General features: G+C 45.6%; 1 protein-coding gene across 1 annotated transcript in view; it reads left to right on the top strand.

The window, feature by feature from the left end:
• The window catches only part of MCCB (3-methylcrotonyl-CoA carboxylase), a 70,697-nt gene extending 51,649 nt beyond the window's left edge, over positions 1-19,048 (top strand). Inside the window, exons 8-10 of the mRNA XM_086496412.1 lie at positions 17,446-17,577; positions 17,675-17,731; positions 18,636-19,048. Coding sequence (XP_086352538.1) covers positions 17,446-17,577; positions 17,675-17,731; positions 18,636-18,839 — 393 coding nt within the window. The 3' untranslated portion in view covers positions 18,840-19,048. The remainder of the gene's footprint in view (positions 1-17,445; positions 17,578-17,674; positions 17,732-18,635) is intronic.
• The last annotated feature ends 742 nt before the right edge of the window (positions 19,049-19,790 follow it).

Consider the following 19,790-nt stretch of genomic DNA (forward strand, 5'->3'; position numbering starts at 1 on the left):
CATTCACTGTTACATTGGTAGACCAGAGGACAGTCTACCCTGTGGGCATAGTAGAGAAGGTGCCTTTGAAGGTACAAGATTTCACATCTAGCTTGGATTTTGTGGTGGTCAGTCTTCCTCAGGTGGAGGGAGGATTTCCTTTGCTGATTGGTAGACCATGGTTGCGGCATACTAAGGCACTTCATGATTGGGGAAACGACGCCATGTGGATACATACTCCTGGCTCCCAAATGCAACCAATTCGGCTTGAAGGAGGGATGGATCCAGTGGCTCATCACAGCTCATTGTCAGTACAGTCCAACCCCGACCCTGAGCAGCCCATCCCACCTGACGGGTCTGACGAGGACTTGCTACAGTGGTTGAAAGCTACCACATCGATGCCATGCTATGTGGTCTCTATTCAAAACTCACATGTGCCGCCGGTAACACTCTCTCTTCCAACTCCTCAGGAGGACACAAATGTCCAAAGTCCTACAGCAGACAGTAGAACAGCCGAAGAAGTAAGTGTGTCAGCCCCAAATTCTCATGCTTTGAATGACCCGCCGATGGAAGCCCTCGGTCTCGGGGAACCTATAACATATCATCGAAGGGGGAAGAAATCTCCTCTGCATGAACTCGCCAAAGATCTCCCCCTTCCTGTAGCATCTCCCAGGTCGGACCCCCTTCAAAAGCACTCTGTTATGTTTGGGTCTGAAGATTTACCCTTCGAGGAGCTTCCACCAGGATGGTTACAAGAAGAGTATGCGGAGTTTCCAATCGATCAAACACCTGTACATGATGTCTTGAAGCTCCAAGAGGCAGCTCACCTCTCATCTTCGGAAGCACCCTCTCCAGCTACACCCCCTGACCCGGTCAGAGAAGTCAACCCGGGAGATCCTGATAACCCTCAGCACGTACTCTTAGCAGCTTGGTTATGGGAGCATCCCGCATTACTCAATCAGGTAGTCTCTTTCACACACTCTTTTAAAGATGTTCTTACCTGTAAGAGGCCGAGCTTACAAGCTCAACCCGAAGTATGCTGAGGTGGTCAAGTCAGAGTTAGAAAAAATGCAAGAGGCAGGGATCATTGTACCTGTGGAGCACTCTGAGTGGTTATCACCCATGGTGATAGCGCCTAAGAAGCAGTCCAACAAAATCCGTGTGTGCGTAGATTACCGCGCTCTGAATAAGGTTACTATCCCAGATGGTTTCCCAACACCTTTCACTAAGCGTATGCTCGAAGATGTAGCAGGGCATGTATTGTACAATTTCATGGATGGGTTTAGTGGATACAATCAGTTGGGCATCCATCCAGGTGATCAGCTGAAAACGGCCTTTGCGACTCCCTGGGGTATTTTTATCTACACTAGAATGTCTTTTGGGTTGAAAAATGCTCCACCTTCTTTCAATACGGCGGTATATCTCATCTTTTGTCCTCTGCTTACGAATCATCTTCGCATCTTCATGGACGATTTTTCGACCTTCTTAGGTGCTCAATGTTCAACCCTAGTGGAAAATCTAGAGGAACACCTCGCTCAACTCTCTGCTCTCTTTCTCAGGTGCAGAGAGGCACGCCTAAAGCTAAATCCTAACAAATGTCATTTTTTGGTTATTGAGGGCACACTTCTAGGCCATGTGGTGTTTGCTAAAGGTTTAGCGCCTGACCCAGAGAAGATCGTGGCAATCTTAAAGTTACCACCTCCCATCAACCCAAGAGGGGTGCAGAGCTCTGTAGGCCACACAGGTTATCATCGCAGGTTTATACGCATGTATGCACAGGTGGCTCAACCCCTAACCCGCCTAACTAGTGCTACTGTTCCCTTTCAATGGTCAAATGCAGAGGCTGAAGCTTTTGCATACCTTAAAAAATGCCTCACTAAAGCGCCTATCTTAGTAGCTGCCGACTGGTCTCTTACCTTTCATGTGCATACAGATGCCAATCAATTGGCTGTGGGTGCGGTGTTGACTCAGCCTAGTAAGGAGTACAACTTGGATCGCCCTGTTCACTATGCGACTCGCCTACTCACCAAGGCAGAGCGCAACTATAGCACCAGAGAAAGGGAATGTTTAACTATTGTGTATGCTCTGCAAAAATTTCGGCATTACTTATTAGGAGTCCACCTCACAATTATTACAGATCACCATGCCCTGCGATATCTGCTCAACAAGCCGCAAGTTGTAGGTAGAGTATGGCGATGGCTACTCTTATTTCAAGAGTTTGATTTCGAAGTGGTATTCAGGCCCGGCAAACATCCTGTCCTTGTCGACCACCTTTCTCGCGTTCACACTGGTGAAGAAGCAATAGGGTTTGCTGACGACTTTCTCGATAGCAGTCTCTTCAAGGTGGATACCACTCCGAAATGGTACGACGATGTTTTGCATGTGCTTTCTATTGGCCTGTACCCAGAGAACGCTTCTCCACTGCAGAAGAGACGACTGTTGCTGAAGTCTAGGCCATTCACTCTGATTGGGGGCCAGCTATACAAGTCAAGACAGGATGGTGTTCTGAGGTGGTGTGTCTCCCCTCATGAAGTCGAGTATATTTTGGAGGATGTCCACAGTGATCCCACTGGTGGCCATTACCCTGGTCATATTACTGCACAGAAGATTCTCCAGTGTGGCTTATGGTGGCCCTATATTTTTCGCGATGCAATTGCCTATGTAAAAGTATGTGATGTATGTCAGCGCTGTGGCCCTAAACCAAGCAAGCAGTCAAACCGTCCTTTGCAGGTCTCTATGGCATGGCAGCCCTTTGAGAGATGGGGCATTGATTTTGTAGGTCCAATTACTCCCTCCGTCCAACTTGGCAATCGGAAGTATCTCTTGGTGGCTACAGATTATGCAACAAAGTGGGCAGAGGTACTGGCGACAACGGACTGCACTGGCACTACGGTAGCCAAGTTTCTCTACGAAAATATTTTGTGCAGGTTTGGATGTCCCTTGGAAATCACCAGTGACAGGGGTAGTCACTTTGTGAATGAAACAATTTCAACCTTGCTTGCCAACTACAAGATTTTTCACCGAAAATCTTGTTCCTATTACCCTAGAGCAAACGGGTAGGCAGAGAGCACTAATAAGGTTCTAATAGCACTCCTGCGGAAAGCATGTCATCTTCATCCTTCGACTTGGGCTCAAGCTATCCATGGCACCCTTTGGGCATATCAAACTTCTTTCAAAGCCACAACCAATCACACCCCATTTCAATTAGCTTTCGTGTTGGAAGCGATAGCACCCTTCGAATTCAACTCAGGATCTCAACGAGTGGGTAGTCTGCGTGCCAATGGATTTGGGGTCGGCATTTGTCTCTCGTCTTTTCCTTTTGGATGAAAGCCGAAGTTTGGCTTCTCTGGCTCTGGAAGCAGAGCAGCTTCATCGTAAAGCCTGGCATGATCGCCATCTCAGAAAGCCGCAAATAACGCAAGGAGCACTGGTGCTACTTTATCAAGCTAAGTTTCTGAAAAAAGCAAAGAAGTTGGTCCCAACATGGCAAGGACCATATAAGGTGATGGAGATTCTACCACACGGAGCTGTACAATTAGCCACCCTCGAAGGAGTTTGAGTTCCGTTGCCTTTAGTTAATGGATCTAGGATTAAATCCTATCATGCTTAAGCTGCCGATCAAGGGTCTAAACGGTCTACAATCAAGTGTTGAGCTTCGCCGACTCCTGAACCCTTAAATAACTTCGGAATCACTATCTTTGGCATCCCTGCTATTCCTTTTCATCTTATCTCATACACCCTCTCCTTATACAGCTCTCCTTCTGCAGACTCTGTTACTTGAGTTCAACTCCTCGGCTAGATCTTTAAGGTCTCTTCGATAGTTTCCTACACATTAAAACTCTCTTCTTCTTCTTTTTCAACCCTCTGCCCTCACCCCTCGCCCTTGCCTCTCCTCTCAACCCCCTCCCCTAGCCCTCTCCCTCGCCTCTAGCCCTCCCCCTATCTACTCGCCTCTCGCCCTAGCCCTTACCCTTTTTCCCCCGCCTCTCGCCCTAGGCCTTACCCTTTTCCCCCGCCTCTCGCCCTTCCCTAGCTCGTTGCCCCCTCGCCCTCGCCCTCGCCCTCGCCCTCGCCCTCGCCCTCGCCCTCGCCCTAGCCTTAGCCCTAGCCCCTCGCCCCTCGCCCCTCGCCCTCACCTCTCCCCTCCCCTCACCCTCGCCCTTGCCCCTCGCCTCTCGCCCTACCCCTATCTCCTCGCCCTCGCCCATCCCCTCGCCCTCGACCTTGTCCCTCCCCTCACCCTCGCCCTCGCCCTCGCCCTCGCCCTCGCCCTTGCTATCCCCTCGCACTCGCCTCTCGTCCTACTCTATCCCCTCGCCCATCGCCCTCGCCCCTCGAACTCCCATCCCCTTGCCCTCATCGCCCTCGCCGCGCATTCTTTCCAAACGGCCCTCGCTCGCCAGTGGCTTTCGTCGCTTATTGTAACGCTAAAGCATAAATCAAAGGCGTTATTTCTTCCTGCGAAAAGCACTTCCCAGCGAAAAGCAGATAGCGTGAATAAATTGAAGCTTTGGTGCTCCATTCAGTCAACTTCCATCATTGGCTATCGCCATTTGCTCTCTCTACGGCGTTCCTCTCTCTCTACAGCTGATCTCGACCTTGCTCTTGCTACAGTGAGACTTAACAATACAGGTTTGTAAGCATTTATCAATCAATTGAAGATTCTCGGGCACAATTTATCAAGATGGTTCGTACTTGGAATAGAGAGAAGCATCTCCTGTCGGAGGAAGAGTCCTTTGCCTCTGGGGATAGCTCTGACAGTAAATCAGATTATACTCCTAGTTCAGAGCAGCTTTCAGAAGAATCTTCAGAGGAAGATTCACCCCAATCAGTCACTACTGGCAGGGTCACCACTCTCCAGGTGCCTCGCCCTTCTGGTGCCCTCTCTAAGGTACCTTTAATAATGATATATCATTTACAGGCGCCGAACCCGGCACTCAAGGATGTGTTCTCTCAGCAGCAAATGATGCACTTGGGTCTTCAAAATTTGGCTCAGGCCGATTTGTCCTGCACAATCTCTAGTGCCAAGCTAAGTTCCCTCTTGCTCACTTTTTCAAAGCTAAATGGTACTACACTTACAGTGGAGGATATCGGACAGGCTATGGGAATATTGAATGTGCTGGCACCTCTGCCCGCCACCAAAACCTTCTCGAATCTCTCACCAGAAGAAACTGCAAATGCTTGCCAAGAACTGTTGCTGGACTCACATACAGACTATCACAAGAGTCAGCAACTGTATTCAGTTTTACAGTATTATTTTTTACTGCGTGCACTGGAAAGAATAGGGGTTCCATCTTCTCCAGGTTCTCCAGCAATATGCGATGCTTTTTTTTTGTCTCTGCCACTGCCTGCCGTATCCATTTCACCATCTGCTGTTTAAAGCGCTACAGAACAGGGCAAAGCGTTTTCGGACTCAGCGTAAAGGGAAAGTGGAAAGGTTCAATTGCTATGCAGCCCCTATTATGTATTGGGTAGTGCAAATTATGCAGCAGAAGGCAGATGCAACAGTTGTTCTCACCCTACAAGATGATCCAAAAGAACAAGAACAAGAATGGCCAAAGGGAAGGGCATCTTGCGCAAGAGGGCAAAAGTACAAAAAGATTCGATTGAGCAGCTAGCAACACTACCCTTCTCCGAATCACAGGTCAAAATCTTTGACGTCCATACTGCAACACCAACAATGCGTATATCTACTTCTGTGGCGACCTCAACTTTCACACCACCTCTTGTGAGTAGTGTTGCAGTCACCAAAACTCAACCTCCAGTTGTGTCGGCAGCACCACATACTACTCTTAGTGCAGGGGTACCTAGGGCATCTAGCTCTGGGACGCCTACATCTGAACAGCATGACATATATGCTAATTTTGCGCCTCAAGCCGACAGACTTTTAGATGCGGACAGAAGAGCCATTTCGACGATTATGGATGCAGCCCTCTCATTGCAAGGTACCAACGGTCTGCATCGCTTTGTCTATGACAGTATGCAAAGGGAATTGCGCGCTCATCTTCAACGAGCGATGGATAGGGACATGTTAGTTGCTACGGCTCAAGATTGCATAAAAATCCTAACTCAACAGGTAGTGGACCTCAAACATATTGTCCACACTCAACAAAAACAGTTAAAAGAGGTAAATGATATGGCCGCAGCAGTTCAGGACCTCTCCTGTGGTACATACAGTGTGTCCCTCATGTGCCAAATACCAAGCTGTAGCCATTTCACAGACAGTTACAGCTACAGCTACAGCTACAGCTAGAGCTACAACCTCGATTTCTACACAAGTTCCTGCTGTGGCAACACAGATACAGACGGATGTTTCCAAAGCTCATTTTAGGGGATTCTCAAACAGCAGAGAAAACAAATCCTACCAATATGGAGTCTAAGCCAGTAGGATTGGTTTCATCACAATTTCATGGACCCTCTATGGCCTCCCCCTCCCAGTCCACCTCCTTCCCTCAGCACTTCTACAGCTTCCCTGGATTCCAACCACCTGTTCCACCATCTTAGCCTACCCAGTCTCTTCCTGGGTTTCCACCCGCTCCACCTACTCACCCTACTGAGTCTGCTGCTCATGGGGTGGCTACTCCATATGCGATGTACCCTCCTCATGGCCACTACCCCTCACCATACACATGGCCTCCATCTCCTTACCCACCTTTCTACTAGCCTCCTCCTCCCCCTCCTCCATCATCCGACCACCAATAGTAGATCGCCGATATTTCAGTTCTTCAGTTCCGCTCTCCGGGACGGCGGGCAGCGGTCTTGTGGTGGGCTACAGTGTCACTTTCACAGGACAGTTAGTTTACAGTTGGTCTTTGGTCTGGTCAGTTCACACTAGACGGACTCAATGGGCAGAGACACATGGCAGGGATACGGTGGTTTAGTGGACATCGTGGCCAGGTCACCACCGCCACACAGTGGGGATAGACTTAGGTGATGTTATTTATGAGCCGTTGGTGGCTCTTTATGATTGTATATATGAGTAGTAGCGTTTGGTCAGAGCATCTTGTACGTAGTCGTCTAGAGTGAGTCTATACACAGAGCACGTCTTCACCATCCTTGCACATCCGAGCCTCGACACCCCCATTGTACCTGTGAGTCTTGGACTGGAGCTAAGTGTGTTGCCACGCCAGAGTCTGTATCAGTCTTTGAGATAGTCGAGTCATATGTTCTGGTCTGCTGTTGTGCCTTTGTGAGCTCTGTTGATGTCTATTGTTTCCTTTCTTTTTAGTATGTTTGAGTGAGATTGTCACGCACATTGCACTGAGGACCACCCATTGTAGAGAGCACGACACATTATCCACGCTACAATATTCCTGAGCGACACAAAAATCGAGTAGCTTGCCCCCTAACATAGAGCCATGCAAGGAAAATTAAACACACACACACACACACGCGCACACACACAACTCATCATTATATGCTTGAGAGATGAGTCATTATTTCTAAGAGAGAGAAAGAGAAAGAACATGAGAGAGAGACAGTGTGGATTGAGAGAGCACATATTTTTAGAGACATACATTGCTTAGGAGGAAGGGGGAGTTGTGATCACATGACTAACACTGTGCTCTATATACATACTCATTTCATTCAAATATGTGATGAAGTCATGTCATGTGCACTTCAAACATAGCTTTACCCTTTCTTGAATTACAAAGATGTCCCTCAGAAAAGAGAAAACTTTACAAAAAAATATTCACATTAAGAGCACATATAGCGAACATGATCAATGTATAATCTTAGTTTACTCCGAAAAACACAATAAAAACATGTCTAACTAGATTTGCATTAAATATGATCAAGAACATTATACTGCTTGTGGTGTTGATCTTATGCATCTGAATCAAGTGGCATAGTCCATCATGTGGAAATATTACCCATCCTCATCCCCAATTTTTGTCTCTATTGCTACAAGCTCATCTAAACATTGTATGCCATAGTTTAAAGATGGGCCTCTTGGGGTGCAAGAGCCTCATCAAGCTCATGGAAGAAACCCTAGCCTAATTCATATTCCTTGTATTTTCTTACTCTTGCATATCAGTGTACCTTTTATAAATCAGTTGTAAAGGTAGGGCTTATTTGATCTCTACTTTCATGCATACTTGGGATCATGAGGTCAAGGAAATTTTCTCTCTCTCTCTCTCTCTCTCTCTCTCTCTCTCTCTCTCTCTCTCTCTCTTTCTCTCTCTCTCTCCCCCTCCTCTTGAGCCCATCCTGTTGAGTACGATCCGCACCATTGCCTCCATTCGTCTTAGCTCCCATTCTCTATGCTGTGAGAGAGGACGTTGGGGCACTGGTGAGGAGTCTCATCGACTCTGTACCTTATGTCCTCGTCAAGTGCGAGAGAGTGAGTACTTGAGTGCTCAGCTTTTGACCACATTAGGTTCTCTTTTCCTCGTATATTCAGCCATGAGCTCTCAATACATACCTCCCTCTCCCAACCATGATGTGGACTCTCTATTGCGGCTCATCTCAACCATTTTTGAGCATTGAGTCACTTATGACCTCCACTCACACCACGTGACATGTTCATTTGGTTCCATAGGTCATATTTGACCTCCGAGGACGATAATAGAACTCTCTCTCAGGAGTTGAGCACAAAGATGGCTTTCTATAGAGAGCATCTTCTCCACCTCACAGGAGATGGGTTTGTGATTCGACCCAGCTACATGGACACACATATGTCTCATGGTTTGCGTTGTGCCATTGGTCAGATACGCACATCCTCACATCAGCTCGAGATTGAGACCGGTAGATTCAGAGGGATACCAGCAGACAGCAGGATATGCCGATTATGCCAGAGAGAGCCAGAGACAGAGTTGCACTACATATGTCATTGCACAGTGTTCTATGAGATACGGGGACGTTTCCACTGCTTATTCAGAGAGGGTTTTGGTCCTCTATCTAGGGTCATGAGTTATGAGGATCAGAGATGTCTTGGACTATATCTACTTGAGTTACACAGGTATAGAGACACTTTACTGGGGAGAGCTAGAGAGAGGCAGTCCCAGAGACACATTACAGATTTCTTTTCACTAGATATGGGACAGCCAGAGGAGCAGCCACCACTGCAGAGCTCGTCCCACACTCATTCGACCACTACTGGCACTCTCATCGACCGAGCATTGGAGCTACAGAGATACAGACGACCGCGACTGAGGAGAGGAGCTACACAGCATCGACGGAGACTACAACAGAAGATTCGAGCCATACTCTCTCGACATCCAGAGTGCAGATGAGGATGGATCCTCACCATTTCTTCCATCTTTGTTTCACACACTGTTACATCCAGTTTACCGGGTACCTATTGTATCAGCTGCTACACCCACGTAGTTTTAGATTGTAGTAGTAGTAGTAGTATTTTGTTCCACTTCTAGTTCTTTTCTAGTTCTTTTGTACCCAGACATGGTATTAGATTCACTATTTTGTAACTGATTGGTCTCATAGGTCATTTTGGCCTTTTGAAGACGTTAATATAACATTTCATTTCATTTCATTTCTCTCTCTCTCTCTCTCTCTCTCTCTCTCTCTCTCTCTCTCTCTCTCTCTCTCTCGCGTGACACTGCATGGTGCTGCATCAGTGGCATACACACACACTCAGCTGGGCAGGAGACGACATTCTGGGAGCATGTCCCAACATAGTTGGTATGATGAGGAGTGCAGAGAGACGAGAGCCCAACTTCAGAGGGTTCTTCTTTTAGGAGTCATCACTCATAGACAGTCTCAGATTGCTTCTCGGCGCCTTCTGCGATGGAAGAAGCGAGCTTACCAGGCTCAGATGGAGCGAGACTTATATCAGATGTTCTTGAGTAAGGACTCAGGAGAGGCATGGCGACTCTTTCATGAGCACTCCCCTCCCCTAGTGATTACTTCACGTGATGTGTGGGGCCAATATGCGACCTCGTTATATACGGTTCCTGGGCAGGAACCCCTTCCAGACCCTACAGAGCCATGCCCAGCTACGAGCACCTTCTTTACCACCAGGATGGTACAGAGGGCCATTGACAGGATGAGGACCTGGAGGGCACATGATCATGACGGTCTAGTAGTGGAGCACTTTATACATGCTAGGGATATGTTGATGGAGGTTCTTGCATTGTTGTTCAATCGTGCCATGTGTGAGGGGTTACCTGAGACTTGGAGGTTGTCTACTATTGTGCCTATCTTCAAGGTAGGTGATCCTACAGAGCTTGGAAACTACTGCACTATTATGGTTGGACACACATTGGCACGGTTGTATGCATCCATTCTTGAGCAACACTTTACCACTCACAAGACGGGCACCACGTGCCAATAGAAAAGAACAGACTGAACAGACTTTTAGCACTTCAATAACAACTGAATTGAGAGAAAGAGACGACACGCGACACGGAGTGGCGGAATTCCACTCCAAAGAGTATTGGCCCCAAACCTTGACGCCCCTTTCTGTATTTCTTTATATTGCTTCAACACAGTACAGCCGGTACTCTAGACTCTGCACCTTTATTTCTTCTTGGCTAACTCAAGAGTATGAATGCGATATACGAGCTGCTTGGAACCATCTTCGGATGACCAAGAGAGATACAATGGATGCTTATTGCGAGAGATTCTGGAGCTCTTTTCTACCCGCCTCTTCATTCAAGAAGATCTCGTTCAGAGAACAGATTGAGCGGTTTACCTTGGGTCTACCTACAGAGATCTGAGATCACTGCTTGGAACAGAAGTCAGCTTCTATTCAGGAGTTGATGAGTCATGCGAAACGGGGTTTTGCCATTCACTCTAGCAGTCTGACCTACCGCACCGATGAGGTCATGACACAATGAGCCGACCAGACTTCAGCGAATGAAAGTAGAAAGAGAAAGAGCAACCCAGAAAAGAAGGATGCACGACCCAAGCTTACTCCTTAGGAGAGAGCTCGCTTTATCAAGAAAGGGAAGTGCTTTGGATGCGGGGAATTTGGACATATCTCCGGGAAGTGCCCTTAAAAGGCACAGAAAGAACGGAGCGACAAGGACGACGAAAGGCCTGAGAGTTCGAGAGCAGCTGAGGAACGTGTAAGAAAAGGCAAGATGAAAACAAGACTGGTTCCAGATTGTGTGGGTACTGATCCCAACACCATGGACGAGAGTACAGAACTTTGCCGACGAGCCAAGAGGCCCTGATCTTCTTTTATGGAGGAGCCAAGGCCAACTTCATTTCATCGGAATTGGCGGCGTGGCTCGAGATTACTCCCGATCAGATGGGACCACTTGCGGAGGCTGTTCTAGCGGCACCCGGCAGGGACGTAGCCATTACACCTGTCATTGGCAAACTTCGGTTGAATTGTCAAGCGTATTTGGGGCATTAGGACTTTTTCATAATGCCTTTGGAAGGTTGTGATGTTCTCTTAGGGATCCTTGGTACCACAAGAACAACGCCGTGGTCGATTATTGGGTGAGGAAAGCGACATTGACTACAGAGAAGGACAAAACCATTGTACTTGATATTAAACTAAAGGGCGAATCTGTCCCTATTGTATCGGCTTCGGCCATTTCTAAATTAATGAAATCCAGTCTGTTTGTTTACCCGATCTTTATGAAAGAGTTGAGTGATGAGGATATGACAAATATGTCTAAACTTGATAAAGAACGCCAAGATTTTCTACTCTCATGTCGATTGCTTCTCAGAGGGCCTACCAGGTGAGTTACCACCTGCTCGTCTTGAAGAGCATACCATTGATCTGATACCTGGAAGCACACCACCGAACCGGCCACCTTACCATGTGACTCGTGCACAGAATGAAGAGATTATGAACGAAGTGAAAGACCTCTTGGAAAAGGGTCTTGTCCAGCCTAGTACTTCACCGTATTGCTCTCCAGTGTTGTTGGTTTTGAAGAAAGATGGATCTTGGAGAATGTGCATCGATTATAGAGCTCTCAACAAAATCACCATCAAGAACAGATTTCCGATTCCTAGGATTGATGATATACTCGATAGATTACAGGGATCCTCATGCTTTAGCAGGATTGATTTGAAGAGTGGATATCATTAGATCAGAATCGCGCCGGGAGACGTCTACAAGACAACTTTTCAGACAACTTTTGGGTTATTTGAGTTTTTGGTGATGCCTTTTGGCTTAACCAATGCTCTTGCAACATTAAACGGATGATGGATATGATTTTTCGAGAGCACAGGCTATTTGTTGGCACTTTCTTTGACGATATCATTGTTTTCTCCAAGAATGAGGTAGAACACAGAGATCATCTGCTTCATGTCTTTTAGGCATTACGAGATCACAAGTCAGTGATTAATGCAAAGAAAAGTGAATTTTTCCTATCAAAGATACACTTCTTGGGACACGTTGTGTCAGTTGCAGGAGTGCAAATGGATCCGGCCAAGATAGAGACTATCCGTGATTGGCCCGATTTGAGGAATGTCAGCTTCTTGGGACTGTGTTTGTTGCTAAATTGGCTTTATCTTACAGAAAAATAATTCTAAATGAATTATTGGAATTTTAAGTGAGAGGGTTTTTCTCACTGGAGACATCCGAGTACAGAGTATTCCTAGTGTGTCATTTAAAGTAATGACGGGAACACTGAGAACGGGAATATCTGTAAGGCCACCAGGAACGGGTACTTCTGATGCGTCACATCGGATGGGTGACAGGGAGCATCGGAAAGAAGTATCCGACCATCCGGGAATGGACATCTCTGATGCGTCATAGGATGGGTGACATAGAGCATCGTGAAGGAGATTGTACCGTAAGTTCGGTAGGAAAGGACTAGGTGATGGGTATTCCTGATGCGTCACAAGGTGGGTGACGGGTGCATCGGAAAGGGAATATCCATAGTCGGGAGGAAATTCCGAACTGTGTTAGAATTGTGCACAAGGAAAAGCAAGCACTTGAATGAAGATGGGTTCAGAGGAAACTTTGAGGAAAAACAGATGCTTTCTAAGAAAGCGGGATTGCTTTTCGGGAAAGCAGATACTTTCCCGCGAGGAAGTCTATGTCTGCATTGCAACTGTGCATGTGATTGCATCCAGGGACGCCTGGGAAGTGCTGTGAAAGCATTGTTTTTAACTTATAAGGTTTTATTGAGTTTTTGGGCAGGTTCAGATTATTTTTAAAATACGCCGGCCGCCCACTTAATAAGTGGGCAGCCATCTGATAAATAAGGCAACAGATCAGCCAGCGTTTTCTCTCTCTCTTTTTCTGGCAGAACAGAAAAAAAAATGAAAAAAAAAAACCCGGCCGCGATCTCTACGCGAGTAGCTATTCGTGCCCGTGGCTAGGAGCTATAAAAGCATCACATGCCCTCACTCAGAGAGGAGGACCAATCTTTGCAAGGAGGAGATGCTGCTGCAGATTTCAGCCGTAAAGAAGACGTTGCCGGTGATGCCCATGGCTGCCCCAAGTGTACCAGATGTCGCCAAGACCCAGTGCGCGAGTTCCCTCGCGAAGAAGTGCCTACGAAGCGTGTTTCCATCGTGGCAAGTTGCTGTTTTTCTCTGTTTTCAGCCCATAAACGTCGTAGACGGGGCTGATTTACGAGAAGGAACCCGAGAACACACCTCTTTTGTGTGTAGGATTGGAAGAGAGGATTTTCTATGGAGAGATCTCTTCCGAGGAATTGCTTTTCGAGAATCGAGTTGCGTTTCGAGCGTCGAGACTTTAAAGGTAACGATTTTTATGTTATGATCTTTGAGTATTTGATTGCAGGTGTACTTCCTCTTCGTGAGGGAGTAGGAGCAGAGGAAGCTATGAGCCTTTGCAGGAGAAAAGCGCTCTGAGGAACTAGAGCCAGATCAGCCCAAGGGTTTCGTACCCGAGTTTGGGAAGTAGATCCACGGATCGGAGAGAGGTAGTCTCTCAAGTTGTGATCCGGAAGTTGGGATTCCCAAGTAAGGACTTCGTGTCCGGGAAAGCAGAGTTGTTCTGCGGGAAGAGGACTCTGGAAACAGAGTTGGAAAAGAGAGTTGCAGGGATGTCATTCCCTGAGTCTGGAAGGTGAGATCCAGAGGCGAGAACCTTGATTCTCGAGGAATTGGAATAAGGAACGGAAGTTCCTTGGAATAGGGTTTTGCCCTAGGAATCGGAAGCTGAGGCTTCTAGGAACCATCAAGTCTTATTCTAGAACGAACGTGGTAATACGTTCGGTTCAAGTGCTTGTATAGACTTCTCCTCAGTAATAAAGATACTATTACGGGGGGGGGACCAGCCCATCTTCTGGTCCCCAGTACTGTGTCGATCTTCTTACTCTCTATCTCTCTCTCTCTCTCTATTTATTTCTCTATATCCTCTGGTTTCAGTAATAAGTGATAAATCCTATTTATCCGAATGTATTTTATATTGTTATGCGCTCCCGTTTGTGACAGTGTTCGTACTATAGGTGGTTCATTCGAAAGTTTGCAGAGGTTGCTTCCCCTTTGCATATCTTGACACAGAAAGGAGTCCCTTTCTCGTGGGGACCCACAGAGGTGACTGCCTTTCAGACATTGAAAGAGAAACTGACTACGAGACCAGTTTTGACTTTGCCGGACTTGCAGAAGTCATTTGAAGTATATTGTGATGCTTGTAGTCGTAGTGTGGGTGCGGTCTTAATGCAAGAAGGCCATGTCATTGCTTACGAGAGCCGATTGTTCTCAAGGCCAAAAATGACAGCACAGATATATGAGAAAGAGCTTTTGGCGGTTATCCATGCTCTTACTTAGTGGCGGCACTACCTACTCGGAGCGGATTTTACTGTCTTTACAGACCATCAGAGTTTGCGCTACTTCTTGTCACAGAAGCAGCTTTCGGAAAAGCAGATGCGGTGGGCGAACATCTTGTCACAGTTTCACTTCCAGATTGTCCATGTTCAGGGACAGAAGAATGTGGTGGCAGATGCTTTGTCTCGGAATCCTTTGGTTCTGCTATTTCCGCGATACATCATAGGAGCTTCGAGGATATGGTTGACCAGTATGCCACAGATACAGATTTTGCAGACGTTTTCACACGGATACGGGATGGGGAGAGCACAAGGATTGTTACAGTCTTTACCCATACCTAGTGGAAGATTAAGAAGAAGAAGAGGTATTGTGGTTCTTACCATTGTTCTTACCATTCTGTTGATTCTGAGGATTGTGCGAGGTACTTGACTTTTTCTCCTTTGGCTTACCTTCGTTGTGCTTCATTTCTTGCTTAAGAGCGATTTTGACGATGTCATTGTAGTCCTTAGGGTCGAAGACTTGCACATCGTATTTGATGTACTTGTCCAAACCAAAGAGAAAAGCCTCCTTGCGATCCTCATCTGACTTATGCAATTAAACACCAATCTACAAAATACGGTTAAAAAAAGTCATAACAAGAGTTCCATTTTTCTTGAGGCCTCGCGAATCCTCTTTCAACTGATCAAGGTATTGCTGTGACATAAATGAGCCTTGAGCTTGTTTTGGAAGTCGATCCAACTGTAAGACAATGGCTGCCATCCACGGCACGCTCAAGGTGCTCGGTCATCTGTGCCTCTTGCCAGGCTTGATACCAATTGATACATGACAACAATCAAAACTTTATTGTTACTACTTTCTTGGTAGTAGCAAAGTAAGCGTTAAATTGATGCAACCAAGAGTAATCAAAGATGCATCCATCTTACCATCATACTTACTGGAAGTCAATTTTTTTGTGACAAGAATGTTGGACTCCTCATCTTTACCTGGTCTATGTAATGACTCACTGGCCTCCTTGAGTGTATCACTCTTCGAGGAGAGCATGAGTAGAACCAAGTCTTGCATGCGTTGGTCTCGTACGCCTCACGCTCTAGCTCCATAGCTGTCCACTTTTCTTCAGTTGCCGCTATACGTTGAGCTTCACGTTCCTTGTCTGCTTCGGCCCACAGAGCCTCCTGCTATAGCATCATCTCCATCATAGACTTCACCAAAGTCTCCATAGAATTTGGTGCCATCCGTGGCGTAGATGGGGACGGAGGAGGATCTAGAAACGGCCGTCCTGGTGCAGGAACTTCTTCTCCAATTCCACTCTCATCACCGTCACGCAATGTATCCATTTCCCTTCGGGTGATGACTTTGAGTACTTGGGGTACTTGGGTTCTTGGGTACTTAGGTTCTTGGTACTGCTTGCAATTTGCGTTTAAGAAGGCTTTTCTCTTACCCTTCGGCTGATGACCATGCACTGAGTGTGGGGGTACTTGGGGTTCTTGGTACTGCCACGTGGCACATAGTAACATGCGTACATGACATTGAACAAGCCCTTTTTTCTGGGTTACCTGTCACTCTTCAAAAACACAGACTAGAGAGATTGACACACCCAAGTGGTCTTGGGTTACGTGTAACGCCCTCATCAGCTACTACGAGGTTCTTGGCATAGTAGGAGATTGATGCCATGCAGCCGCATGTCGAGTATAGAAAATACAAAAGACTAAAGCAACAAACTCTAAAGTTTGAACAAATAATTGAGCAAGTAGAGCCAGCTGGCGGCCTATCTACCAAAGACCTCTCCTCAGTGGGCTGCCTACCGTCACTTGAACTCTCTCATGGTGGATCATATGAAGATGATGTAACTTTCTGGTCTCATAGGTCTTTTAGGCCCTTTCCGGGAGAGGGAGCCTTGGTGCTCGGTTATAACTACAAAAAATTTCTTGTATCTGACTTTGGTTGACATTTTCAGTTCAGGGAAGCAATCCTCTTGAGCAAGGGTTTGTTTACCTGTCATGTGTGAGATTCTCTTTATATGTCTTTCTTGCTTTTCAAGTTAGTTATGTCGTTGGACTGGTTCCTCAGTTCTATTGCAGTTTTTATAAAAGTCTTTGTGCCCACCTGATCACAGAAGGTAGCCGGCTACACATTGGCTAGGAACATAAGGCCACCACTTGCCTTTTGTGACACAAAGATACAGCTCGCCTATGAATTGCATCAATGCTCGAAAGGCAAATCATAGTCCCTCTGTCAAGAAGAGCTGTCAAACTACAAGCTTCAAAAATATCTGAATGCTGACGTTTTAGGCAATGAAACTGATAGAACTAGAGGTTAATGTGGTCATTGAGAGTATGATTGTGGGACACAAGAATTTAGGGCTGCTCGATCGTTTAAATCACATATTGAGGTATATCAAACACATCAAGTGAGCAAAGTAGGTTATGCATACAGATGTGAGAATCACCATTCTTCTACATAGATTAATGAAGCTTAAAGTCTTTCTAATGTCTTATCCTTGTTAATCTAAAGTTGAGTAGTCGTTTCAAGTTTTAGTTAAGCAAGCTTCTCTATCTTATTTTGCTTATGCCTTTTTTGAAAGCATTTTTAAGTGAATAATGGTTTGTTTTCATCGAGTTTTGTTTAGTAACAAAGAAAGAGGTTCTGTCTTTTTGTTTTCTGCTTTTTTGTGTCCCTTGCTTTTGTAATTTTGTGAGTGTTTTATCCTGTCTTATAATTTGTAAGTTCAGACTATTCTGATCTTATGAAGGCCTATATATTGAAGAAGTGAGAGTCCTCACAGAAAGTAGTGGAATGTTTTAGGTCCCAAAGATCACAGTTATTGTAGGTGGAAGCTTTGGTGCTGGAAATTACGGGATGTGTGGTCGGGCTTACAGTCCCAACTTTCTTTTCATGTGGCCAAATTCGAGAATATCTGTCATGGGTGGTGCTCAGGTATGGTCTTTTTTGAATTTTACAAGCAGTATGATTTAGACACAGGTAAAAAAGGTTTCCCCCATTTTGAAACCTTGAAATTACATTATTTCAACAGGCAGCTGGAGTCTTAGCACCATTGGAAAAAGAAAAACGCAAGCGTGAAGGTTCTGCGGTATGGCTTTTCTGCCGTGTTTTCTTGTCAGTGTTTAGGCTTTCCAAAATAATTCAGTAGGAGCAGGTAAATGTTTCACTATGCATGCATGGCATGGAAGAGGCACATAGGTGGTGTACACCTAGCAATAGCATCACATTTCAGAAGCTTTAAATATAATCAATAGAAAAGACTTCTGAGAGGTTAGCACTTGACCATTGTGTATTAACTAACTATGGCTAAGGCGAGCAAGTTTAGTCATTTACTTACTCAAAAGTTGTAAATTGAAAGAATACAGGGAAGTATCTCAAGTCAAATGTGAATATGGTATAGGTATGATAAAGGTTATGCAAAGTAGTGGCAAAATCCTCCACTTAGGTGTTGTGGGTCTGACTGAATAAGGATAATGAAAAGCGTATAAAGACTCTCGCCCCGCAATCTAAAGAAAAGACAGTTTTCCTTTGTCCAACCACTTGTAAAGTAGAGGTTAAGGGACTTCCATTGAAACTGTTTGGCGTCACTATAATAAAACCATCAGTGTCTTTGACGGTGCCTATTAACTCTTCCAAAACGCTCCTCACCTCTTAGTGGTCAAACGGAATGCACATGCACAATGGACGTGTTTGATTGTCAGTTCATATTTAAGCCAGTTTGCGCAGGCTTTTCCTAGAGCAACACACTTTTCTTGTTTAATCTCCTAGCCAGTTTGTGTATTTTGGTTGATACTTTTTCATCACCAGCACCGTCGCTGAGAGATGCGATTTACATCATTACAAACTTTGTAAGCTGTCCTCTGGTCCCACAGGCCATACTTTGGGGATCAGATTGAGTAGACAATTTGTTTGCTTCTGATAAGCAGTGGCTGTGGGACCAAGTAAAAATGTAAAGCTTGCTTTGTAACACAGCTATGCTCTTTGTATTACAGTGGAATCCTGAGGAGGAGGAGAAGTTCAAAGCAAAAGTAGTTGATGCCTATGAGCAGGAGGGCAGCCCGTATTATTCAACTGCAAGGCTATGGGATGATGGCATTATTGATCCTGCAGATACACGAAAAGTTCTTGGTCTGTCATTATCTGCTTGCATGGGAGTTCCTCCTCAGCCCACAGCTTATGGAGTTTTTCGAATGTGATGCAGTGAGGCGTAAAGGCACAACAGGCTCCATTCTTTCTATACCTTTGTATATACAAGTCTTAAGTTATGCAAGTTAAAGTATAACCAATTTGGTGTATCATCATTCATTATTGGGTCTACATTATTTCATTACTGGTGTAAATATACTGTAGCAATGGAATGGTAATGAATAATGTAATGTACACATCAATTGGGGTGCATTTGGTACATGTGGACTACTTTTTCTTGCAATGGAATGGTAATGAATAATGTAATGTACACATCAATCGGGGTGCATTTGGTACATGTGGACTACTTTTTTCAGGAGCGTATGAGTGTCGGAATGGGTGGCATTTAGAGAAGGTGTTACCCTTTTATAGGGTCTGACACCCGGCAGGAATAGGGGTCCAAAAGCAGAGCTTTGCGCTCCTAGAGAGAGGAGAGAGAAAATCACGTTTTCTAGAGAGAGGAGAGAGAGAGATCGCAAATCAGCCCCCTGCCTTGGGCTGCATTTGATACTCTTGAGCCTTAGCTTTGAGATTGATTGAAAAGATCTCATGGTGAGATGTTTCAAAATGGTCGGAATGGTGCTAAATTTTCAACATAGTGGGACGGCTCTCACAATTTTTCTCACAAATTATTTCTCCAAGTTTGGACTTATGATGCCATGCTCATGGCCCCTATCTCTGGTTTTCATGAAGCTCTTTTGCTTTTGTCATTTTTCCAATGCATGTTGAACAAGTGATTCCTTGTTCACTGTCCAGGCAGGAAGTGAAATATATCAATAAGAGGAGCAAGATTTGTGCTGGAACAGATAGTGGAGAAAACTTAGAACCACCTTCCAGCTAGTAAAGCGAAAATAAATACCGGAGGAGGCTACTTCAGTTATAAGAGTTTGAGGATCAAGAGGGACCGGAATGGCTAACCATTGTAGAGTTGATCTTCTAGGTAATACTTTAGTTGGTTATCC

This window comes from Adiantum capillus-veneris, chromosome 23 (genome assembly GCF_014529385.1).
Source record: "Adiantum capillus-veneris isolate H3 chromosome 23, ASM1452938v2, whole genome shotgun sequence".
Classification (NCBI taxonomy): Eukaryota; Viridiplantae; Streptophyta; class Polypodiopsida; order Polypodiales; family Pteridaceae; genus Adiantum; species Adiantum capillus-veneris.